Here is a 27,012-nt window from a genome sequence, read left to right as displayed (position 1 = left end):
ATGTACCTCTAGTTGTACAAGGCATTAAAATGAACAAGAAATGGAAGAAAACAGGGGTGGTCTAATACATTTTTACATGACTGTATATTGTTTAGAGAATCACCAGTAAACGTCATATTCTGTCATTTAGGTATGAGGAAACTTCTGAAAATCACATTTTCCTTGTGATAAATACACACATGCTGTTTTGTAAGATTTGGTACATCCTGCTATATATTGTAAGTAGGCTATAGTATCTTCTATATTACACATTAAAGTTTAAACACATTCCTTAATGTATATTAATATGATTGTGGAAAAGGCTCCCCAAGCCTTCAATATAATATTACAACCCCATAAATAAATAAATAAATAAATAATGTAGTTATGTTTCACAGCTAAAGACGTTTCCAAACAACCTGTATAATTAAAGAATATAATTATACTGTATACATCCAGAAACCTTTAGATTTATAGAGTCAGAAGCATGCAGAGTGCAGTGTTTTTCTGATTGGTCAACACATCAATCAACAGGAGCCACAGAGTTCAGAGGTCACATAGGGTGGACTGGATGTAAAGAACAAATATCAATGTTTGCATTTCAGAAAAGGTAAGAGTGTCTAAAACTGGCTGAGCTCGTGACAAATTGCTTTTGTCCACTATTGTAGAAAACAGACTCATCAATATGCTTCTCCATTCCGATTATCTTGACAGCTGAGCTTGTTGTGACTCAGCAGGTTGTCCGAGCGAGACACTGAACCTCAGATTGATCCTGACGGCAGCTCTGCTGACACCGGTGTGTGTGTGTGTGTGTGTGTGTGTGTGCGTGCTTGTGTGTGTGTGTGTGTGTGTGTGTGTTTATAGGTGAGTGTGTCGTATAAATTCAGTCCAGTATACATCTGATCCACAGAGAGTAGCTTTATTACCTCTAAAACACTGAACATTTAGCCTGTAAACAATCAAATTCACTAATTCATCACGCTCACTTGTGTGTAATTTGTGTCACTTTGCAACCACACAACAAAAAAACAAAATCTTCCTAAGTATGTTTCTAATTCCTTGTAAAAATATATATCTTATTACACTTAGTAAACACCTAATTTCAAGACATCTTAACATGCAAATCATCACTTGGAGAAATTCTGAGATTATAATGGGTGTGTATTGCACGGAATGTTCATGTCAGAGTGTGTGATGTCATCGCTCAGAGTGTAGAGGGAGAGGTAAAACTGTCAAAAAATAAATTTGAAAACTGCACTCCAGGCCGCAAATTCCACTCTACAGAAATAATTTATACATAGAAACGTAGGAAAATTTGTCTTCTCACTCACAATCCTCTGGTAAAGCTGTCAGAGTTATAGTTTGGGCGTACGACGCAAAGATGCGCCACCAAAACCACCAACAGCCTCATTGGGTCCCATATTAAAAACGCAGGAAGATTTCGGAAAAAGATTTTTAACTGTTTTTTTAGATCGCTCTAACAAAGCTATTTTTTCATTTTTCTTAAAAAAAAAACATATGTAGAGGTTCAGGAAGAACTCAGGACGCTCAAAGTGAAGTCGGATCAATGATAGGTATTATGGTTTTGCCAAAAATGCTTTCTGTTCGAGGCCAGAAATTTCACTCTGCCCACCTCTGGCTGCTTTCACGCACACACACACACTGGTCATTTAATGTAATAACAGTTAAAGATACTGGTCATTTAATGTAATAACAATTAAAGATACACGCACGCACACACACACTGGTCATTTAATGTAATAACAGTTAAAGATACACGCACGCACACACACACTGGTCATTTAATGTAATATCAGTTAAAGATACACGCACGCACACACACACACACACTGGTCATTTAATGTAATAACAGTTAAAGATACACGCACGCACGCACACACACACACACACATATGCGCTTAAGCGCGCACACTCCTCCAGATACAAATGTTTCACACACACACATTTTGAAGTTAAAGGGCATAGGTTGCTGTATAAATAAATACTTGAAGAGGAATAGTATCATAACATTACTAGTATTAATTGTTTGAAATCTCTGAAGAATCTCATCATAGTGTACACACACCGGCAGTAGCCTCCGTGGCCCTTTCAAAATTTCCCCCAGAGGAAATTTTCTAGTTATTATTATTATTTCAACCAGGCAATACTGTTTCAGTTTGATTTTTTTTTACGATATTATATTTTACTTAATTTCAGTTTAAGACATTTTTCACTGCTTATTTTCACTTTTGATTAAATTTAAGGTTACAATATTAACCCCGCTCGGCACCATGGTAACATAACATCTTAAATGAACAGGTAGCTTCAACTTGCATTAATATTATTTAAGTTATTTGTGTGCAGTGAGCCGTTCTGTAATACCCAGGGAAGGCTGCAGCAATGGGATTCTGCTGCGATGTGCAGCCAAATGAAATCCTTTTTTGCAGCGAATCCCAGCCAGAGAATATCCTGCAGCCAACTAGTAAATGGAGTCCCGTGCCTCCTGTGACACGTTGACCCATCTTACAAAGACTTTCTTCCCGCCTGAAATCATCTCCAGGCTGCAGGAAAATTATTAAGCAAGCCACTCTTCACCACATAAGCTACATTTTTCTGTTTGGAGTAAAACTCTCAGTGTCAGTCTGATGCTCTGTTTTTAGAAACCAGGAGAACTCTTCTACTTCTAGCACATTACAGAGAGAAAGACACCTCTCACAGCCACCAGTGTGTCCTCATTGTCTTGGGTGGTGGTCGGGGCACTAATGGTGTCTGCATGTCTCTGTATTGTCTGCAGAGTGCGACGGGTGAAAAAGGGGAAAAAAAGGACCCTCCACGGATTTCATGCAAGACAAGTCCCTGACTGAAATCCCAGTGATCTCTTCAAAAGCTTTTTAAAGATGACAGTTTTAGTCAACGCTGAAAACACAAAATTTAAATCCTTTTTTTTTCAGTCCGTCCCAGATAAAACAACTGCTGTTTTCTTAAGAAAGTTTGTCCTTTTTATATCTCAAAACCTGGCAGAGTAAAGTAGAGCATTAAATATTTATAAATACAAACTTTAAGAGGCACAAAGGGGATTTTAGTGCAGACTGCAGGTGCTCGCTGTCAGCTCTGCTGCCCAGAAAGCTCACACTCCTCTGGGCTGCTGTCGGCACACACGCCTGTTTATAAGACGTGTCAGTAAAGACAATTCTGATAATGGACACGGTGAAAACACAAGGCTGTGCACTTTGAAGTCCATCCTCAGTCAAAGTGTACATTTTAATATTAACTTCTCCACCCAGCCTCCCTCTCAAGCTGCAGCTTTGATTTGGCCACGCAGCAGGTAGCAGAGCATCAGTCACACCCTCCAGCCTTCGTGCACAACACAGCCGCAGTATTGATCGTCACTGAAACCTTCATGTGGTCTGATTTTTCTGCGAGCGCATGCAGATGTGAGCAATGTTCATTTCTTTGGTTTTGCATCAAATTGATTGGAGGAATTTTAAAAAGAAAGAGCTGGTTTTGTGCTCTCTCTAATCAGCCCTGGGAGGTTTCAGGAGTTGGAATGAATCACTCGGCCCTCTGAGAGATCCAGTTAAAACACATATTGATTTTTATTCTTTTTCAAACCGGCAATGCTCGATAGATGTGAAAGGCCACGGAAGTCTACTGGGAGGGTAGTGTGGTTACTATGTGTGTCCACAATGTACTGACCTATATTGACTTTTATTTCCAAACTGAGGTAAATGACGGCAGGTTATGGTGCAGTCTTAACTGTTTCTCATGGTTCTCTGAGTAAAAATTATAACTAACATTTTGATGCATATGTTAATTATTCTCACTTTTCACAACTCAGGTCTTATTTTCATCTATTAACAGAGCTGCTTCAAAGCTTCAGAGGTCAGCTGGGAGATGTGTTCAAGCTACGCTCTTAAAGCTCTCTCAGCTTTTTAAAGCTAATAAATGAACAAAATAAACTCACAAAATGTCAAGGAAGGAAACACTGTTAACCCCATTTCCTTATTGAACATAAAAATACAACCATACACCTTCTGAATTCAAATTCCTTCAAACCAATTTTTCCTCTGGGAGCCGTGAATGTTTGCCGCACCAAAATCTGCACCAACTTGTGTTTTAAATGTAGCCGTATTTCAACTGGACGAGTAAAAACTGTGACCTGCTGGTGGCACTAGAAGAAGAGTCAGGTGATCGCTAAAGTGAGGAGCCTTAATGTGCTGGTGATCATTAATGTCTGTGCTACATTTCCTGGTAGTCCATCCAATAGTTGTTGAGATATTTTAGTCTGAAACCGAAGTGGTTTGTGCAAGGTTGGCAAGAACTATGTGCAAGCAAACACCATATCTGTCTCAACTACTGATATCTACTTTAACTCTGAAAACCCAGATTTGCCTTTTTAAGTTTGGGTAAAGTGTATTTTTATGGGGAGATAGCAGGTCAACAGTAGAGGTGGTGCACATCATCTGAAAGCTGCAACCTGAACCCTTTTTGAAGGTTTGAAGGTTCTGAGTATACAAGGGCTGACAACATTTTGATGGAAGTTCATGAAGCTCATTCCCATCCTCAGTTATGTCTCATAAGTTGTTGAAGCAGTTTTTTTTTTTGGATAGATTTGTTGCAAAATTTAACAAATTTTGACCACTACAGAAATTATAAAAATGGCCAGAAATCCTGACAAAATACCACATTAAGACACCAAGACCTTGAGAAACAGGGAACAAACATTCTGTGATTTAGTCTAAATTTCTATTTTGAGATCTCTCCAGGAATTACATTTTGCCCCAAACATTTTCAGCAATTCAACAGATTCATTCAAATATCTTGAGGTGGGAAGACAGAAATCATCTCTGGACACGCCACCGGTGGACAAAAAAGTAGTGTGGCTGCAAATGTTAAAAATATAACAAAAACAAAGTCCAGTAAGTCAACGTTTATCTGTAAACTCAGACTGTGACAACCAACACGTTAGGAAATAATGTTCCTGTTCTCTCCAGTTTGTCTGACCTGCTGATTTGCTTCCTGCGCTGTCTGACTTCTTTCTCAGCAGCTAAATCTGTGGTGACAGTTTAGTTATTACCCGTAGCAACAACAATCAAAATTATGAAAATAAGCCTGAAGCTATAAACCAGAATGTAATAAATCTTGGAACATTTCTGTGCATTTTCTGCAAATAACTTCCCAAAATGAGACACATGCATATTGCATTATGCATAAAAGATCTTTTTTATACACCAATGTTCCAAACAACTGCAGAGCATCTTTTCACACACAGTAGCAGTAACCTCACTCTCTTGTTACTGTTGCTATCACAACAGTTTCAGCTTAACGGAATAATGTGAATCAAGGTCAAAATGAGAAATTGCTGAAATGCATTCTGCAAAAAGTACAGAATCGCACATCCATGCAGAGGTGGGTGTCTGAGGGAAGGAACACACTGAGGGAGAGCACAGCAGGTCTCTGCTCCTGGATTGGATCTGAGTGGAACAATGACTATGTGGTTAAAGTGCTGCTGACTTTCACCTGCAGATTTAGTCCAAAATGTACTTAGGGGCAGCAGAAACAAGGTGTGTATTGACATATTATACCGTTTTAAGTTGATATGACAAATCTGTTTGCAACCAATTGCTTCTTTAAACATGCAGCAGCTGCATAGCAACATTATTATCCCTGTGTATTCAGTCTGACAGCACTAAGGTGCAAACTGTCCTTCTGGTCTTGTGGGCCTGAGGGGCCCAGAAGCTCCGGCTGTGGGTCACATCTCTGCAGAGGTTCATGTCTTTGCAGAAGCTGCAGGTTCTGTAGAGCTCTTCAGTGTGAGAAGCTGTGAGCTGATGAGTCTCTGAGACGTTTTTCTGATGATGAGCTTCCTGTTCTCAGAGGAAAAGCAGAGTACCACGCGGTGATACAGTCTGTGATGATGGACCTGAAGAAATGAAGCAGCAGCTGCTGATGAAGTTCTGCTCTCTTCAGAAACTCAAACCTCTGAAGACATCCACAAACTTCACTATGATGTTGGAAACATGGAAGGTTTTGCAGTCATGCATGAGGGGGAGATGTTTGTGGTCTTCTGATGAGCCTAATTCACCTATGGCTAAGCCACACCCCCAAACGCGATGAGCCAATCACAGTGCGCATAGCTAACTCAATACACTCGGACATTCTCGTCTTCCACATCCAGTGAAATGTATGAAATGAAATGTTTTTTCTTGAGATTTTAAGTTTAAAATGGTCAAACGGTGTTCATGGGGTACATGCAACTCTAACACAAGGTAAAGTCCAATAATATGGGAGCAGTAACCCGGTTCCCTATGGCAGTGATTCCCAACCGATGTTCCGCGGCACACAAGTGTGCCGTAAGAAATCATCAGGTGTACCGTGGAAGATTATCCAATTTCACCTGATTGGTACTCTAAGTGAGCGGCGTGAAGTGAGAGGCAGAACAATTAAATGCTCTTCCAACAGAGTGCAGTGTATCAGCGAATCTCGCGAATTCACGCATAATCAAGTGATATAACCGGAAGAGAATCAATAGCTCCTCATTAATGACTGGAGACAAATCCAGCGACTCCGTCTTAACGAGTGTGTATGTGCTGCTGCAGGAGGTGTTCACTTAGCGATCTCTGTTTGTTTACAACAAGCACCGGAATGAGCGGTGTCAGTGGGGTGAAAAGACGAGTGAAAACCTCTAACCTGTTAATGAAGGCCCTTTTGGTGACTTCGAGATGATATTTCATCTTTCTGTCTCCAAAAATGATTAATTGCCTCCTGTGAAATTTCTCCGACTGTCACAGCTGCCATAGCGCCTGTCACCGAATGCTGACAGTTTGTCCGAGTGAGTGGAGGGGGCGGGGCTTAGCCATAGGTGAATTGTGCAGGTTGGTGTTCAGGCAAAAAAAAAGTTTGTTGTCCAGCTTGTTGGGGGTGGTGGTTGTAGTTTTTAGCCATTTTGTGTAGTGTGAATCCTTTTCATTCATTTATACCACTTTAAAAAATTTTTTTCCAGCACAACCTCACCTATATGACCTGATCAATATTTTTTTCAGTTTGACTTACTGGATCAACATTTTGAACCCAAAATACACAAAAAAGAAACATAAAATCAGATTTTGCAAATTCAAAGGAACATACAAGAGGTAAAATGAGGAGAACATCTAGTTCTATATTTTTACACTAAATATATTTGACATTATCTCTAGTTTTACTTGGCCGATCATCATCAAACAAAAACTGGCCTCATGGAGCTTGAAGCCAGAACTTTAGAGAGAAACTGACGGCAGGAAACACACTGCTGATGTTTTTATGTTGTGATGTCATGAAGAAGTCATGTGATTTGAGATCTTGAAAGCTGCCAAAAACCTGCCTTGATTTGAGGTTTTAACCCATAAAGTCGCTTTGCATATTTATAACAAAATAGGCAAATACGTTGCTGGAAAGTGTTGAGCCTTGGACCCGAATCAGTCAACAATACAATTAAATACACATATACAGTTTATTGGTCTGCTAATTTCGGTAGTAATCTTCTGAAGGTTCAAGCAATCCCTGCAATTTAATGCTTTGTCATAAAAACATTGACTTTAGCTGTTTTAAAGTTAAAGTGCTGAAAGTCTGGCACCGTCAGGCCATCAGGGACGTGAACACAAGCTGAAAGTCAGCGTTTTAACCTCCCAACATGATGCAAACATCACTGTGCTGAAACTTTCTGACAGCGCTGGAGATTCTGGGAGAGAAAATGTGAACACTTCATCACAAAATAACTCCGTTTGAAGCTGCCTGACAGCGAGAGAGGACAGATTCGGCTTTAATCTGCATTACCATCCTTGTTGATGACATTACAAATAAGCAGAGATGGAAACCATTGTCATGAATAAGCACAAAGTCAGTTTCTGTGGCCTGCAGCGTCTCATGTTGTTGCTTATTCATTTGGTTTGATGAGCTGCTTAAGACAAAGTGTCAAAGGCAGCGATTATTTTCTCATCAGGATCCAGCTCCTCTCCTCTCAGCAGAGGAGGATTTGGACTTGCTCGCACTGATTTCGTGTCTGTGGGACTTTCAAGGCTGCGTGCTGAAAATCTAACAAAAGTCATTTTCAAAGGCGCTTTCACTTCAGATGGCAGTGGGAGAGGAGAAGCGCGGCCCCCACCGCTCCCTCCCCTTTTGTTGTTGGGAGATGGGGGTGGTTGGCCCTGAGCTGGAGCTTCACAATGGATGTTTGTCTGAACTCATAAAGCAAAAGATGTTTCATCCTTTGTGTGTGGGTAAACATGGCCTTAAATGGGGATGTATGCCTGCAAGCTTTCTGGAGCCTGGACGGCGATGGGAAAAAGATGCATGATGGAGCTTTTGTAAACATGACAGCTCTGAAAGTTGGATTTTTGAAAAGGTATAATCTCCATTTGGTCCCTTTTGGCAGCAACTTAGGCAATAAACAGTAATTGCAGGTGTGTTTTTGTATCAAATTTAAACTTGTTTTTTTAAGTTTCATCATTTGTACGAGAGCCTGACAGATATATCAGTTGATAGATATTATCAGCAGATATCTGTATCGGTGTACACCTTTTTTTTAGACAATATATAATGCAGATATAATAATAATATCTTTTCTTTTTTTTCATAATCAGGAATTGACTGAAACTGAACCGTAATTATGTTTACTAGTGCATTGCCCGTAGGAAGTATGTATTCATACATTACATGCAGACCACTACAACGTCTGTAACTCCATAAAACACTTACTTTTCATAAGGTACCACACCATCCAGCACATACACATTGAACATTGATATTCGCTGGAAACTATTCGAATATTATTGGAAAATTGAACCTTGTAGCACACTTTAAAACTCTGAAAGATAGCTAAATAGACTTACAGATGAGATGAGTCAGGGTGGAAATCCAGAGCGAAGTGGAGCCTGCGGCTTAATTTGACTCAACACGGGAAACCTCACCCGGCCCGTACACGGAAAGGATTGACAGATTGATAGCTCTTTCTTGATTCTGTGGGTGGTGGTGCATGGCCGTTCTTAGTTGGTGGAGCGAAGCTCCCCTAAAAGGTGTCCGATCGGAAACAGTGCAACACGTCCTAAGTAAATAATGATATTTTGAAAAATGTATTCAAAAATCTTCAAAATCAAGGATGAACACCTTCATGCCATGCGCAAGACACATACGAAATCTGAGGTCAGTCTGACTAACGTTCAGAGAGTTATGCCCTAGACACACACACACAGCTATTTATTTTATTCGTAATTATTTGTTATTTTCTCAGTTATCATTTAGAGAATTTTACGACAATGTAACGCATTGTTTGTATTTGTATTATAATTGTATAACAATGTTAAAATATTATTTAATAACGTTTTATGTTTGAGAAAGGAGCTGTCTGGGTTTATTTGCAGAGTCGTGATAAATCAGTGCACAATTTCATTTCAGGTAATACTATAATCAGCCACCATATCAGTTATCAATTAATTTTCCTGCTCTAAATTCAGTACCATCAGCTTCAAAAATCCCATATCCTTCAGTCTCTAGTTTGAAAACATCACTCTTTTCTTGCAGAAACCAGAGAATAACTGTAAGCTGCTTCACTAAAGTGAGCTGAAGGCTGCCAACTTTTGATTTTTCCCGGGAACGTCGCCACACACACACACACACACACACACACACACACACACACACACAAAAGCTTTCATCAGTGGCCCATAGGCTCAATCACAACTCAACTCAGTGTGATACCTCATTTGAAGACATTTCTTAAGTGAAAATCTTTGAGATTATTAGTTAAACCTTCTGTGAAAAAATAGTGGAATACATAATAATATTTCATATTTTAGTCATGAATTTAGTGCAGATGAACATTTTATACAACTTATAAAAGGAAAAAAATCTGCTTTCTTACCTAAAGTGACATGATAGGATCAAATTAATCTACTAAAGTGCTGTTTAGCCTATCTTAGCATAAAGACAGAAAACAGGCAACATGTGCACCTGGTTCTGACCGCCTCTATAGATCACTCATTTACACAGTGTATCCTATTTTTACATACGAACAAAAAACATAAAAGTAATTTCTAGTTTCATGGTGCATTATGTGTTTGAAAAGTCCCAAAATCCACCTACCAAAGCCTCCAAAGCTCATAAATAAACATGTTTTATCTCCTCTGGACACAATCAGAAATGTAAAAAAGACAATTTGTGGTTTTTGACAGACTCACAGGGTCTTATTATTTCTCGAAAAATTACAGTTTTTCCAATTCCAGCACTTCAGTGCAACCTCTCTGCAGTGATGATAAGACTGTCCAAAATCACTCACTGTTTACTGCACATTGCACTGTATCATCATCACAATTTCATTCTAAGGGTGAAAAGAAAACCAGTGTTCTTTCAAAATCGCCCAGAGGTTTTCCAGGCATTTTTTCCAGGCGTTTTAGGCCTAAATGGGTTAAATTAAACTCTTATGAGCTATTTTGTTGTTAAAAACAAGAAAACAATGGTCTTTTCCATGACTATTGTAGGTCATATACACATGTTCTGAAGAATGGATAACATGCATGCATTTCATTGAACTTTATTGTAATCTATTATACAACTCTGACTGCAAAAAAATTGGATGTAGCTTAAAATATTAATAAAACAGAATGCAATATATTGTGGCATATATAATTAAAATATTTTTAATGTTAAAACTAGGGATGGGTATAATGAATTGATGACCAATTAATGGTTGTCAAGAATTTGGTCGATCATATGGAATTTTCAATTGAACTGTGAATTTTTTAATTTTAACTATGACTGTATCAGTATCACTGAACTGAAATACGCCGAGGGTTTAGTTCTGCGGCCGTATGTCAATAAGCCAACGAACTGGGTGGTCTGTAGCGTAGTGGGTTACACAGGCGCCCCATGTATAGAGGCTACAGTCCTCGCTGTGGTGGAGCCGGGTTCGAATCCGGCCTGAGCTCCCTTTGCCGCATGTCCTCCCCTCTGTCACCCCCTTTCTATCTGTCTCTCACTTACAATAAAGCATGTAAAATGCCAAAAAAATAATCTTTAAAAAAAAAAAATAAGCCAATGAACTGAGAATTAAGTTGGATAAAGCTACAGTTTGCAAACTGAAAGTTGCAATAACAATTATAAAACACGCAGAAATACAAACCTTGCTAGCATTAATTACTAGGTTTCATTTGATCCAATAATAAATAATAACTTTAAAACACAAAACACACTTATATATGAAAGATGACTGTGAAAACTAACCTCAAGCCTCTTCAGGGGCTAAAACATAAAAACACTGAACTCCTTGACGTTATCTTTACAGTTTAATCTCACACGAGTTGGTCTTACGATCATCAGGAAGTCTTTTTTTGATCTTTCAAAATAAAAGAGTCCGTTCTCAAAACAGGCTTGTACATAGCACTGTATATCTTTTATTGCGCTCATGTACGCATGTTTCTATGGTTTCTATACATACTGGAGTATGTATAAAAACATAGCGATTAGTTTATCATTAATGTTATAGATGCTGGTGTTGGCAGGTTTCTTCCAGACGCCCATCCCTAGTTTAAACTGACACATTTCTTTTGTAAATATACAGTGAACTCTAAATCTGATGCATTATGTTTTGTGTCCAAACCTTTGTGTAGTTGGTGCTGTATAAAGAGTTGTAAATGTGTGCATTATTGAGTGACTTTGGGCGCAGCGTGGAAGTCATTGATATCAGCTGTTTGAGAAACAGTTTGAGCACCGAACAATGTGTTAATTAGAAGCTTTAGAGGTGTTGGTTTCCATTTCCCTGTGGCTTCATTATTTATGCTAGGCTAGGCTAAATACTTACTATTTCTAGCTGCATACAGATGAGGTTTATATCATCAAAGTTACAAAAAAACATACTGTTTATCCCAAATGCTTTGTTTAAAACAAACAGCTGAAACGTCCTTGTTCTATGCAAATAAAAGCACGTAAAAAACAATAAGTAGAGTGTGTGTGAATGTGTGTGCAGCCATGCATATGTGCACCGAGTGTTTGTTGTGTTGGCTCCGGTGCAGGCGGGCAGCCGTGCTCCACCACACAGCTCAACAATAGTTCTCTCTGTGTGGCTTTGATCTAGTGAGAGAGAGATGGGTGGAAGTGGGGGGGAGCAGATAGATGCTGGTAGAACAACAGAGACGCCATGAACTGATTTTATTTCAGCTGAGAATAGAAACTGAACCATGTGGCTTTAAAGAGTGATACAAGTGCTATTTTTAGAGCAAATTAGAGCTATGGACTTCTCATTTACACTATATTAAAGCTGGTTGAGTTCATGAGAAATGCATTTTCTACATGCATGTTTATGTGCACAGCCAGTGGTGCAAGAAATTGTTTGTCTTTCTGTCTGAAAAGTAACCAAAGCTCTCAGACTAATGCAGTCAGTGGTGGAAGAAAGTACAAAATGCACTCAAAGTATCAAAAGTAAAAGTACTTGTTATGCAGAATGGACTCAGATTGTTTTATATATTATGAATATATTATTGGATTATAATTAGTGATGCATTTCTGTAAGCAGTTTTTAAATGTCGTCAAAGCAGGGTTGATTTTAACTACTTAGTATACTGTTATGTGGTTTAATTTGTAAAAAAAAAAAAAAAAAAGTGTAATTTTAATTTAATCATGTTTTTTTATGTTAAATCTCAACTTGAAAAGTAACTAAAGCTGTCAGCTAAATGTAGTGGAGTGAAAGTACAATATTAACCTCAAAAATGTAGTTTAGCACAGGTGTGTCCAAACTACGGCCCGTGGGCCAACTGCGGCCCGTGGACCATTTTTAATTGGCCCGCAGCAAATTCTAAAAATATAATGGAATATGGCCCACACATGAAACTTGCACTTGAGTGTATTGTAGTTCTTAGTTTTAACACTAGGTGGAGCGACTGTCTTCAACAAGGCAGGTTCTCCACAAAACAAAATTAAGCAAATAAAAAATTTTGCCACAGATGACCAAAAATGGCAGAACGAAAGAAACGCAAGATAGCAAGTGAGTGCAGAAAATTTCAGACACGGTGGGAAAATGAATATTTCTTCAAAGAAGTCAAGGGGAAGTGTGTCTGTTTGGTTTGCAATGAAACTGTTGCAGTGATGAAAGAGTATAATTTACGAAGACACTATGAAACGAAACATCAGACCTACACGTCCTACACTGGTGCTGAGCGAGAAGAGAAAGTTAAGCAAATGGCAGCTAGCCTGCTAGCTCAACAACAGTATTTTTTCCGTGCTAACAAAACACAAGAAAATGCTACAGTAGCCAGCTACGAGGTAGCTCAACTCATCGCGCGACACGGGAAACCTTTCTCAGATGGCGACTTCATAAAACAGTGCCTCACTAAAGTCGCAGGAATAATGTGCCCGGAAAAGATGCAGGAATTCAACAACGTGAGCATGTCCAGAAACACAATTGTGCGGCGAATCGAAGACTTGTCAGCTAACTTACAACATCAAGTGTCACTGTTTACTCGATTGCATGTGATGAGAGCACAGATGCCACAGACACCGCACAGGTGTTCATTTTTTTGCAGGGAGTTGACGATAACTTTTGCATTACGGAGGAGCTGCTTGATGTTATGAGTCTAAAGGGCACAACAACGGGTAAGGACATTTTTGAAGCTGTGTCAGTTGCAATTGACAAGATGGAACTTAAATGGGACAAACTGTGTGGAGTTACAACGGATGGAGCTCCAGCAATGACAGGCGAGCGTAAAGGAATGGCCTCTATGGTGTGCGCCAAGGTGCGAGAGAGCGGAGGTGAGGCTGTTAAAATGCACTGCATTATCCACCAAGAAGTCCTCTGTGCCAAGTAGACAGTCCAGCTTGAGGATGTGATGAACACAGTTGTGAAAACTGTCAACATAATTCGAGCACGAGGGCTCTATCACAGAGAATTTCAAGCTTTCCTATGTGATGTTGATGCTGAATACGGCGATGTACTCTATCATTCTGATGTGCGCTGGCTTAGTCGTGGCTCTGTGCTGAAGCGGTTTTATTCCCTGAGGTCAGAAATTGACCAGTTTTTGAAAGAGAAGGACCGACCTCTTCATGAACTGAGTGACCCTCTGTGGTTGGCAGACCTGGCATTTTTAGTTGATCTTACTGATCATCTTAACACACTGAACAAGAGCCTGCAAGGCAAAGACCAGCTTGTACCACAACTGTATGCACACACGAAAGCATTCTGTGTGAAGCTTCGTCTCTTTGAGACACAACTACGCAACTTCAATGTTGCGCACTTCCCCATGCTGTCCGAAATCAAATGTGCTTTTCCAAAGGCCAACATTTCTGCTAAAAAGGGGAAATATGTGTCTGTGATCACGTCTCTTATGACAGAATTCAGTCAGCGCTTCCAAGATTTTTCTGTCATTGAGAAAGAAATCAAGCTGTTCTCGACTCCCTTCCTGATGGATGCAGAAGAAGTGGAAGAGAGTCTGCAATTAGAACTTATCGAAATGCAGTGTGATGATTCTCTGAAGAATCAACATCAGCTTCTCTCCCTACCCGACTTCTACTGGAGCTTGGAAAAGGCCAAGTTTCCTCTGATGCGCCGCCACGCAAAAAGAATGACGAGTTTTTTCGGCTCAACATACATATGTGAGCAAACATTTTCTCTGTTAACTCTGAACAAAAGCAGACTGAGAACCAAAATGACCGACAGCCATCTCTGTGATGTCCTTCGCATCTCAACCACCAAACTTACTCCTGACCTGCCAGCAATCCTTCAGTCCAAAGCGCAGCATCACTGCTCCCACTAAGTGCAGCGCTGATCCCATTATAGGTGAGTTAAAAATATATTACACATTATTTATATTATATTATATTATTATACTACTTTATTACTATTATATTACACAGTATTCATGTGTTCACAAACCCAATTACTTAATAAATTCAGGCAATTAAAGTTGATAACATTTTCTAACAAACGTTAGTTTATGTGTTAACCCCAATAACTTATAATAATTCAATAATAATTTGCATAACTAGCTTAAATATGCCCATCCCCTTGTCCCCTTATTTTCCCCTCTTTATACAGGGCTGTGAAGGGGGATCACGATCCTGACTAAGAAGCAATCTGAAGCTGTTTTGAGAATGAGCTGCCAACCCTATTTGTTAAAAAAATAAATGAAAAAAAAAACATTAATGGAAAGTTGTGCTGTTTTTTTTTTCTTTAAGCATATTCAATTATCAAGCATAATTTACCTACATTTGATTGATTTTGTTAACTTTAATACACTAGAGGTGAGGCGATATGTTTGGACACCCCTGGTTTAGCAGAAGTATAAAGTTACATAATTGGAAATGGTCAAGCACTTAGTTACATTTCTCAAGTTTTGTGCATCACATTTTTCCATAACTACATCACTTACGGTAGTCACGTCAACCTCATAACTGCTTCACTTCTGGGACTTATGTGCATTTACTTAACGTTTAAACCGTCTTTTATAATGTCTAACCAGGCCGTTTTTGCCCTAAACCTAGGTCAGTGGTTTTGTAGCCTAAATTCAATGAAACTGCAGCTTTTTTATATGTATAATGACGTGTGTTATTTCCTGCACAGCGAGCATGCGAACCACATGTTGGAGAGCTTGTTGTAAGAGGAGTTGTTTGGAAACACGGAGCATTCACCTGCAGGTTTGGTCCGTTTGTATTTGATCACAGTAATCTCACAGTTGTCTGAGCTCAGAGAGGCTGCTCCTGGCTGCTCCTGGCTCGCCTCCACTCAAACTTGTTTACAGTCGCGACACGATCGACTCTTCCAAAGATAATCTAATCCAGTTCACCTCACTCAGCAGCGGAGCAACAAGTGTTTTCTAATCGCAGTCTCGATGCTCGCCGGAGCTGAAAATGTTCCTCATTTCATTTGCTCATTTCATTTAATAAACAGAATGAAAACAATTAGCAACACACACTGCTGGAGCTGCACAATGAGAAGGGGAAGCTCAGTGAATGTCCCTCCACTAAATCTCTCCACTGGGAAAACCCTGCAGCCACCCACCATGACATCACTTCCTCTATGTGTAATGATTACACCTATACCTGTTGCTGTTACTGTAGAAATGTTATGAATATAAACTGAAACAAAACCAAAAATAACAAACCTTATTCTATTCATTATATAGTTTGTATTAAGCTTGCTAGCTGTTATAAAGGTCAACAATAGCTAGTTTCCCTCCAGAAATAAAGCATTTGATTTATATCATAGCCTGTTTAAGGTAATTTAACCACTGAAATAGTAACATTCTTTTAAAATCCTTTTAGATCAACTTGAAAAGTCCCCGTCACAAAGCTAAAAAAAAAAGTCTCCCTTTATTTTAACAGGAAAGGCACACTATAAAGTATAAACTATAGGAAGATCTTATAGAATATGATGTATTGCTGCAGATTAAACTACCCAATAGGATATAAAGGAGTTAAAATGAGCAGAAAACTGAAACATCTACAGCAGGAAAATGCTACATTCACATGAATGCAGCAGGAATATAAATCCAAAAACGTCAAATCTAACAGCAAAACACATTTTATTGCACTTTAAATACTTTTGCTTTTCATACTTTAATTACATTTGCTGATAATACTAAAATACCTATTAATGGCTCACTAATGTGCCAAAACATTGGCTAGAAAGAGGCTAAAATCTCATATGATGATTTTATAGAATATGATGCATCGCTGCAGATTAAACTACCCAACAGGATGAACAAAACCTTAAATATACAGCAGGAAAATGCAATTGTAAGGTGACATAAATATATAAAAAGGTAGAGGCAATATTGTATATAAATATATAAAAGACAATATTTATGTTGTCTGACTCTGAGGTAGTGTAAAAATAAAAATCCTGAATAAACAAATAACAACCAGCAACAATGACAACAGTTATTTTAGGTTGTGTGAGGGAGTCTAAGAACCATGAATTACCCCTTTAAGACTAAAGTAAGCAGGTCAGATAAAAAATAACAGTAAAATGAACTTACATAAGAGTTTCTTTCTAACATTACAGACAGACAGGAATGATGAAATTTGCTGCATTGCTCCCACATTTACGTTAGTTGCTATATTATTGGCTGATAAGTTAACACACAGCAAAACGCTACCGGCTAATTACTAACAGTTGAACAGCTAAAATGAACGCGTGCCGCCGACCAGGTTAGTGTTTATGATAACTGTTTAATACATGGTTGCTGAAACAAGAGGAGAAGGTCTGCGTGGGCCTCCTGCATCCGGTGCTGTTGTGTGTGTGAAGTTGTGTGTCAACTGGAGGAGGTGAAGAGAGAACTGTTGGTATTGATACTGTTGCAAATGAGTATATAGATGAGTTTCTGAGTATCTACTTATATTTCATACACATGAATGCAGCAGAGATATTAATCCCAAAAGGGGATTTCATTTTGCTGATATAACTTATACATTTACAACTGGCTCAGTCTGAATCATTTAATAATAATGAGCCATAAAACCAAAACATGAGCTAAAAGAGGCTAAAATCTCCACAGAGCTGCAGAGTTGGTGCCAAACCTCCTCTAACTGCAGTCTTATAAGCTGTGAGAACGAATCAGGAGCAACAAGCTACGAACATATGATGATCTTATAGAATATGATACATAGCTACAGATTAAACTACCCAACAGGATATAAAGGAGTTAAAATGAGCAGAAAGCTGAAACATCTACAGCAGGAAAATGCACTTGGGTTGTCACAATACATAGGATTTCAAACTCGATATCATTTTTAATATCATGGGGAGGAAATTACAAAAAATTAGAGAGGCTTTTTTATATAAACATAAGAACAATTACATCAATGACAACATAGTGCAAAAATGAGAGCAACATAAGGTATGATGGAGAAAAAAAAATATATATATACAAAAAAAATGTGTTGTCCGACTCTAAGATAGTGTAAAAAATGATCCCCACTAAACAAATACCAACCAGCAACAATGACAACAATTATTTTAGGTTGTGACGGAGTGTAAGAACCATAAATGACAAATGAGTATCTAATCTGATACTAATTTTAAGTACTGATTAGTTTCTGAGGATCTACTTTTATTTCACACACATTAATGCAGCAGGAATATTAATCCAAAAAGATCAGAGAAAGAAAAAACACTAGCCGGGAATATTTTGCTGCACAGTAAATACTTTTGCTTTTCATTCTCCAATTAATTTTGCTGTTAAACTTGTTTTTTTATTTAATAACAATGTGCCATAAAAAAAAATTAAAAAAAGCTAAAACAGGCTAAAATCTCCACAGAGCTGCAGAGTTGGTGCCAAACCTCCTCTAACTGCAGTCTTATAAACTGTTGGATGAAATTAGGAGCTCCTGGTTGAGGGTTAAAGACCTCCTGGGACATTTAGACGAAGTGGCTGCCGTGTCTGCACTGCAGCAGCAGGACATGTGAAAACATATTAACACGTTCTCGGAGCAGACCTAAAGGTAATATACAGCAGAAATCTTCAGGCAGCTGCTGAGAGTCAGAGAGCGCTTGTTTCTCTTCAGTCTGAGGCCTATAATGTGTTTGTTATCACCTACAGCAGATGGTCGAGCAGCGAGGAGAGATCCACTAAAAGCACCATCACACATGCATACCAAGCACACACACAGACAGTGCACGGCTACATACACATATGAGCACAGATTTCAACATGTCTCCATACATGCAAGTGCACATTAATAGGAGTGTTAAAAATGTAACACTTTCTGAACATTTGTTATCTGGAATAATTTCCTTATTTTCATTAGGAAAATTTGTGACCTGGTTAATCAGAACTGTCTACTTACTTTATATTATAGCGTGATTTATCCACACCTTATATACTGCAACATTGTTTTGGCCAGTACGTCTCCAACCTCCACAGTATTTATCTAGTTCAGAAAAGATTTTTTAGAACTGCCACATTTTCAAAACGACATTTTCAATCCTTCTGCTCCCCTTTTCCAAAAACTCAAAATAATGACAATTTTTCAGATCAACATATACCAAATATGCATTCCACCTGACTCACTATCGTACTACCCTTGGTCAATTTTCTTTAAAATACAGAGGATCAATGTTCTGGAATGGTCAATTTATCATGACATTTTCCATGATTTTCTTTAAAATAATCAAAATCATTAACCAAAAAAAAAAACATGGAAATTGAAGAAAACAATGGTGCACTTATAATGTGCAGTTTTTGTGTTGGGAAAATGCATGGTTTTTGTGCATACTAATCATTTATGCATCTGGCCTCTGGTGATTCTGGAGTCACTGCACGCAAACCCACTTATATGATGTCACATGCATGGGATGCTTTTTTCTTCTCAGAAGCCTCTTCAGTAATGCATATTGAATTATTTTGTGTTTTCCTTGGAAAGACATTCATTGCAAAGCTGAACTGTCCCAATTTTACAATACTCACAATAACTCATCTACATGCTCTACTCTTATATAGGACACAATTCATGAAGTCTCATAAGAACAGAGATGGACTTTTCTTCAGCATACACAGTCGCACATTTCTTCAAACGGAGACACCAACAGCAACCTACGCAGCTACACACGTTCCCTCCCACACAACAAACTTATATAGGCCACACACACGTTTACTGTACATCCACTCCCCCATAAATAACAACAACGCAGCCAAACAACTTCCCACATCTTCACGCTCCTTTTATAAATCCACTCTCGCATGAAATCTTGCCACATTTGTTCATCTACTCCCTCTCCTTCTTCCACTTCCATCTCCTCTTCCTCCTCCTGTCCTGCTTTTCTCTCCAGTCTTAATCATCAGTTATTGATCCGTCTCCAGGGAGCAGAAATCAGCCTTTCTCCTCCTCTATTTTTAGCCGTACAGTAGGGCAGATCTCAGGGAGTGCCACAACCTGAGACTGGAGCAGAAGCTCAGATTCATCTGTGATCTGATAGTAGAAGAGGAGAATAAAGAGGCAGCCTGTAAAGTGTTGAACCTGCCGATGTTCAGCTGCACCCACTGACACATGAAGACCAAATGTGCTTCTGCATTTTTACTTAAACTTAAAAGTGGTAGATGTAGCTGCAGGCCTCGAGTCTACAAGGCTCTTTCACAATGCATCCTATAATTTGAAAAATGCATGAAGGTCAAACTGAAAATAAGGCCAGTTTGGTTTTGAAATCCACGACCTTTTGGAGACAAAAGCGGCTCCAGCTGACAGCTTCTCTGCCTTGAAAACACACAAAATAACTGATGGTGTGTTCAGACACGGCCTCCTTCTTTCACTCTCCGTCTTTCTCTTTCGAAGGGCACATCAATCCTTTAAGCCCGAGCAGACCGCCTCTGAATGTCAAACACTGTAATAATCACAGTCATACAGGTTCTGTAGATACTATCAGACGACAGTGTTTGATGGCTGAAATAATTGCACCGCTGTGGAAGGAGAGACGACTGTTGCATGATGAAAAGAGGAGAGTCTGATACTCTACTTAGGCTTCATGCTACAGAACTGTCATTAGACCTTCCAAACAGGGACGTCTGCTTTGAAAACGTCAAAGTCTGTCACTCTGAACTCTGTCACCTGACAACAACATCAATCACACATTCTGCAAAAACCTCTGACTACAATCACTGCCAGTTTTTTAAAAATCTCTGCAAAATCTCTGCATGGCAACAAATCATGCATTTATCAGCCTTGTGCATTTCCCATAAACATGGTCATTGCAGCTCAATGGGTCGTGATAATTTAACTCTCGCTCAGCCGTCGGAGAGATTTGTGAAAACAAGGAAACTGCACTCTCTACAATTTACCAAATAATTATCAGTGGTGCAGCACAAGTACATTTACTCTGTAATACTGTACTTAAGTGTAAGTTTGAGGTACTTTACTTGAGTATTTTTTTACTTCCATAACATCAGAAGAAAAAAACTTTAAACTTTTTACTCCATGTAAAATAAGATTTTGTCACAAAAAACAGACAAAGAGCTGATAGAACATGAGGTTTGTGTTGTGTGATGTAAATTTAACCATCCAACAGTTCATACAAGTACAGCTGACAGTTAGGCAACTAATATGATGACTCATTTAACTATTTTGTTATAAGTTTTATTATATTAAATATTAAATATTACAAAAGCATAAATGTAAGTAGTTTCTGCTTGTTCCTTTTCAAATATTTGTTAGTTTAATTCTTTAAGTAGATTTACCTGATAATATTTATATTTTTTACCTAAGAACCATTTTCAACCATTTTTACTTGTAGCAATGTTTTTCTTTTACCAGATGCAACATCACCTTAATGTTTTCACCTTGTGGGTGTCATCATGGCAAAAGCTTGTCCTGGCACACCTAATGTAGTGGGAAGTATGCCAAAAGCAGTTTTGAATACTTTAGTTGTTGAGATGAAAATGAAGGCTGAAGAAGAGTTTGGTCCGAGCAAGGGCGCTGAAAGTAGGAGGGTAGGAGGTGGGGAAAGAGCCACTGTCACCCTACTTTCTGCCCTTATTTCACCCATAATGACTGGTGTGATTCGATTACACGATAGTTTCTAGTTTTAGTGTGATATCAGTACTTTTTCGAGGTGTGAATATCAAGATTGATGATTTTGTGATTTTAACCCAACACTTGAGTCACGATTCGATATTATAGTAGTATCTATTGTGATAGAATAAATTGAGATTTAGAGAAATTCTCAGTCTATTCATCTTACTTCAGTCTTTTTTTTTCTCCACAATGAGAGTCAAACCCACAGACAACACGTATTCAGTCAAACTGAACTGAACTGATATCAAACATGTATGGACGACAACAACTGCAGCATTTTATCAAACTTTCAAAAACATTAAGCTTCACTTTTTTTGAATGAAACATAAAAAAAGCCTAACGTTGCAGTGTTATTATAGATTCCTTAGATCTTTTAGTTTCATATGATGAGCCCGCTACAGCCACCAGAAAAAAAAACCCTGAGAAAATACTGACTGCCCGCTGGCTGTCGGAACTCTAAATATCGATACTTGGAGGCCATGAATCGATATCGCCAAATATTGCAATACTATGCTGAATCAATTTTTTCCCCGACCTCTTGTACTTTTACTGAAGAAAAGGATGTGAATACTTCCACCCCCGAAAAGGACACACCCCTACAATCCATTAGCAATGGGTGTAAAAGGAGCAGAATCATCTTCAAGCTGCCTTTTGTTTCACCCTCCAGGCTCTGCAGCAGCCCTCCACCCCTCACGTCATGTGTGGCGAACACACACACACACACACACACTTCAGGCATCACTCAGCAGCGCTGTGAGGAGTCAGCCGTCCATGCAGACAGTGACTGCTCGCCTAAGACCAGTTCTCCTCAGATGACCCCCCTAAGATCAGAGTCCTCCTGATAACGCGGCTGCCAGAGTCACTGAGGCGAGCGACCCCCTCATCTTCAGGATAACATTTCCATTCCGTGCTTTGGTATTAAATTAAACTGGCAGAAAACAAAATGAAAAGTAAGAAAAAGCATGTCAAAGAGGAATGAGTGTGACAGGGGAGAATCCTGCAGCAGATCAAAGTAAATCCAGTGTGTCAACATCCTGACTGAGGCTGCAGCAAGGACACAAACCGCCTTTGTCTAAATGTTTAAACAGTAGGACCAACAGCGAGGAGACCCCAGAGCAGATCCAGGACTCACCGGGGGGACGGGATCTCAAAGTCCACTCAAACCTCAAGGAGTCCAGCCGGGCCGGGAGGTTCTGACCCAGATAAGAAGTGAGAGACTGTGTGAAGGAGATTAATAATTATAAGCAAATAAATGCTGAATAACATAATCCATAAATCAAATCAATTAACATAATCCATTTCCGCTTTTTATATCCATCAAAAATGAAGTAAATCTGATAATTTCCTTCTCTGTGTTTGCATGTTTTCCTGATGAAGTGCTGCTGGTTACAGTAAGTTTACGGAAGCTATAATTTACTGGAAGGTTACTGCTGAGTGGGAGTAGCACCGTAATGAGGGAAAGAGTAAAATATAGCATCTTCTCCTCTTGAAACAAGTACCATCAACAGCTCTTGTTAAGGTAATTAACTTGTGCAGGATCCAGTGAAGCTGCTCAGCAGAAAACTGTGATTTCACTGAGGGACTCATGAAAGTATAATGTTTCACTCAATACTTGGATTTAAGAGGAAACAAAACAAGGTAATGGAGTTTTGTTTGAGCCACTCATAGAAAAGATTGAGCCACTCATAGAAAAGAGAAAATCTGTAATATTTAATGAAGGACCAACAACAGTCTCAGTCAGTTCCACCTTCTGATTGATTGATGCAGAACAAGTTGTCTGTGATTGATGGAGAGTTTAGGTGAAGCTGAAGTCTGGAGAGCATCCAGTGTTTCCCATTCATTAAAGAGACTGTGGCGGCCTGCCATAGATTATATGATAGTATTTGATGGAATATAGTAAGGCCACCAAATTTGGGACAACAAAAGCAACAAAAATTCTCTGATCCATGTCTGAGTGGAAAGCATGTTAACAGCAATTAAAATTTCATAGTAAGATAACAATAAAATTCTATGTTACAGTATCTCCCGTCTGTGAAAAGTGTTAGGTGAGGTGTCATGTTTAGCTCTCAATCTGCTTTGAAAATCACCATGAAACATCAAAAATTAGCCTTTGCAGCGTTATTTCAACTATTTCCTCATACGATATCCTGACATACTGGTGCCTATAGGTTCATAGAGATCTTCTAGTTTCACATATATCCAGTATGTTCCTAAAAGTGAGTCCATTATGGCCTCCTGAATGGCGAAAAAATACTGACAGTCGTCAGAACGCTATTTCGATATTTGGTGGCCATGAATTGATATAATATTGCCATGCAAAATATCGCGATAGTATGCTGTATCCATTTTTTTCCCCCACCTCTAATAGAAAGAGACAAACCCTCGACTTTGACCCAAGAGAGTGGTTTTACAGCAAAAAAAAATCTCTGATCCATGTCTGAGTGGAAAGCATGTTAACAGCAATTAAAATGTCATAGTAAGATAACAATAAAACTCTATGTTACAGTATCTCCCATCTGTGAAAAGGTTTAGGTGAGGTGTCATGTTTAGGTCTCAAAGTGCACAAAATTGATGCAGTTTACTTGACACATTTAGGTGGAGCATGCCCCCGGACCTGCCTTAATAGTTCGGCTCCCCCCACTATAGTCTCATAAAATCCTGTGGAAAACACTGGCATCGTTAGTCTGTGACTATGTAGTAAACATGTTTAACATGTTTGGATTTTTTGTCGCAGCTAGTTTGGTCCAGTTAAGAGGAAAATATCTTAACTAGATTGTCAGTCAAGGAGCTCAGACCTCTGCAAAGGCCAACGGTGCATTAATCTGATCCTCAGGTGGTCCTGTTCCATACTTGTGTGTTTGTGAGCTTTAGGATGTTTTTTGCTCCAAAAGAAGATGTGTTGATGATGCGTGATGCATGTTGATAGCTGTTGCCAGTGTTTGCAGAAAAAAAAGGGCAGAGGAAATGGATCAGGCGATTAGGAAACTCATATATCCGATGATTATGACATCACATGAATACAGCACAAATCTTTCAATGTTAACAAAAGTGAAGAATAATTTGTGTATCTGTCGCTGTGATTCAGATCCGGTCCAAACAAAAACATACAGACCCGGAGGAGGGGGGTAATATTTTGAGAAAAAAGTTTATGAGATTAAAGTGGCAAATCTACGAGCAAAAAATGTGCAGATTTATGAGATTTAAAGTGGTGAATCTGCGCGAAAAGAGTTGTTTTTCCCCACTTTTTTCTTGTAAATCTGCAACTTTTTTCATGCAGATTTGCCACTTTAAATCTCTTAAATCCGCAACTTTTTTTCTTGTAGATTTGCCACTTTTATCTAGTAAATTTGCAAAGTCATTGAAGAATAACTCTTTGTTTGTACGACTGTTTCTTGTAGATTTTTTTTCTAAATTTTTCATTTTTACATTGGCGGTCCAGGTCAATAAAGTTAATATTATTATATTATTATCATACTGATTGTTCAGATGTCATGGTGTCATCGTCTGTGACGTAGCCTGATCTTTGCTGGGAGAAATCCATGAGGTTTTACGACCAAACAGAGAGACATGGGGACCCAGTTTTGATATCCACTGAAGTTACCAAATACGGTTCTTCGCCCGATAAAGGGTTAAAGGCTTCTTACATGAGCCAACACACACACTTCTACCAAGATTCATGAAAATCAGGCTGGTAGGTTTTCTGTAATCCTGCTTTTCCCTCACCTCGAATAGAAACGGACAAACCCTCGACTTTGACCCAAGAGAGCGCTGTACATGTCCCTGTGAAACCAAAAGTCAACCAAGTCATCCTGTAAATGAACGTCTGTACTTGTCACCTTCATAACTGCATCCAGAAGTTAAATAAGGAAATATATGTTGCAACCCAAACCGTGATCTTTCTCCTAAACATGTAGTTCAAGTAAAATAGATCGATCATATTCAGTAAAATATCATATGAACTGTTCATAAAGACACATTTGCCCTGTTAAAACACAATGGGACAAATCAAAAATAAACCAAGAATACTAATTTAAAATGGTTAATTTAACTGTAGAAGAAGTCAAATTAATAAAAAGCCTGACTGTGTACCGTTTCTACTCGTGTGGACTAATTCTGCTCCTCTCTTCCTGCTCAGCTCAGTTCTGTTGCTCCTCTCTGTGCTTTACTCCCATGGGTGCTCATTATGGAAGAGGTTTGTTTGATCTATTCTTTCATTGCTGTTTGAACCTGAAGCATCACGTTCTCTAAGGAGTGCGGTCTGTCGACATGACTCGTTAAAACTGCTGCCATTACACACACAAACAAACAGTATCTCTTAGTGCAAGCTGCCGTTATACAAACACGCCTAACTGCTACACTGTCAATTTTGCTGTCTTTTTATTATTTCAAGCTACGGGAAAGTGTGCTCGGATTCATAAAGGAGCATTATAATATCTGCAGTGAGCTGCTGCTGCTGCATCTTGAGCTGTGGCAGAATGGATTCCTGGCCACGCTGCAGCGGGACGAGTAATCAGACAAACGATCCGTCGCGCCTCAGTGCCTTAAGTACAATTAACTGCTATAATTAGTTTCCATTTAAAGAGGTCGATTCAGTATAAACATACAAGCAGAACATTTACTTTCAAGAGTAAATAACTTCGAGGCTTTGGTGGTGTTGCACTGCGACTGTGAGTACAGATGAGGTGCAAAATAAAGACTTAACTTTACAGCACATGAGAGAGAAGTCTGATATCTGCACGCTGGCTCAAATGTTCCATCATGCAGTGATGATGAACTCGTTCAGGGGTGAAGAAGAACCAAACCTGGTGTGAGATTCATACCAATTACTACTGGTACTGGACTGAGATGCTAATTGGAGGTACTTATACTTTACTTGAGTATTTCCATTTTATGCAGCTTCATACCTCTGTAGGAGGTAGGAGCTGAATGTGTTTGGTTGAGTTTTGATGTGTGGTGTAATTCACTCAATGTGTGTGTGGGGTTGCTGTGCTGTTACCTGAGGAGCTCAGGTGCATATAGGTGGGATTGTTCACTCTCTTTGGGCAGGGTTTGACCCGGAAGGGCAAACAGTTTTTTGACCGATGTGGCGCGGAGGCTCATCATGCCGGTAATTTGTTTGTTTGTTTGTTTTCTTTGTTTACATTGTACAGCAATAAACGCACTGTGTTGTGGAACAGCGTTGACATTTATTCAATGCCGTAGGAGAGCATCAGCCAAGGCGAGGCGGATCAACCAGGTTATTCCGGACTCAAATACCTCAGTAGCTCTAGTATTAGACTGGGCTCCTTTAATAATAATAATAATAATAATAATAATAATAAACTTAAATTGTATAGCCTTTTTTTTAACAAAGTTACAAAGTGTTTTACAGGCAAGAGATAAAAACATAGTGGAAGACAGAAAAATTACAATAAAACAACAAAGCAAAATAAAGTGCAATGCAGACAAGTTGGAATCACAAATGTCAAAACATAGAAAGTGGCAAGAGCTGGGGGAGAAAACAACCAA

At 38.9% G+C, this 27,012-nt stretch overlaps 2 protein-coding genes across 2 annotated transcripts in view; both read left to right on the top strand.

Moving 5' to 3' along the window:
• c1qtnf4 (C1q and TNF related 4) overlaps nucleotides 1–27,012 on the top strand; it is a 54,305-nt gene that overhangs the window by 18,177 nt on the left and 9,116 nt on the right.
• LOC131984117 (general transcription factor II-I repeat domain-containing protein 2-like) lies at nucleotides 13,697–15,127 on the top strand. The gene is made up of 2 exons (XM_059349002.1): nucleotides 13,697–14,776; nucleotides 15,035–15,127. The coding sequence occupies exon 1, from the start codon at nucleotides 13,830–13,832 to the stop codon at nucleotides 14,751–14,753; it is 924 nt and encodes a 307-aa protein (XP_059204985.1). The 5' UTR covers nucleotides 13,697–13,829; the 3' UTR covers nucleotides 14,754–14,776; nucleotides 15,035–15,127.

Source organism: Centropristis striata, chromosome 2 (genome assembly GCF_030273125.1).
Source record: "Centropristis striata isolate RG_2023a ecotype Rhode Island chromosome 2, C.striata_1.0, whole genome shotgun sequence".
Classification (NCBI taxonomy): Eukaryota; Metazoa; Chordata; class Actinopteri; order Perciformes; family Serranidae; genus Centropristis; species Centropristis striata.
The sequence above is the reverse complement of the archived record's forward strand: the minus strand, read 5'-3'. Positions and strand labels throughout refer to the sequence as shown.

Coding starts and splice junctions, on each gene's coding strand:
- LOC131984117 (XM_059349002.1), top strand. CDS start 13,830: ATGAACACAGTTGTGAAAACTGTCAACATAATTCGAGCACGAGGGCTC.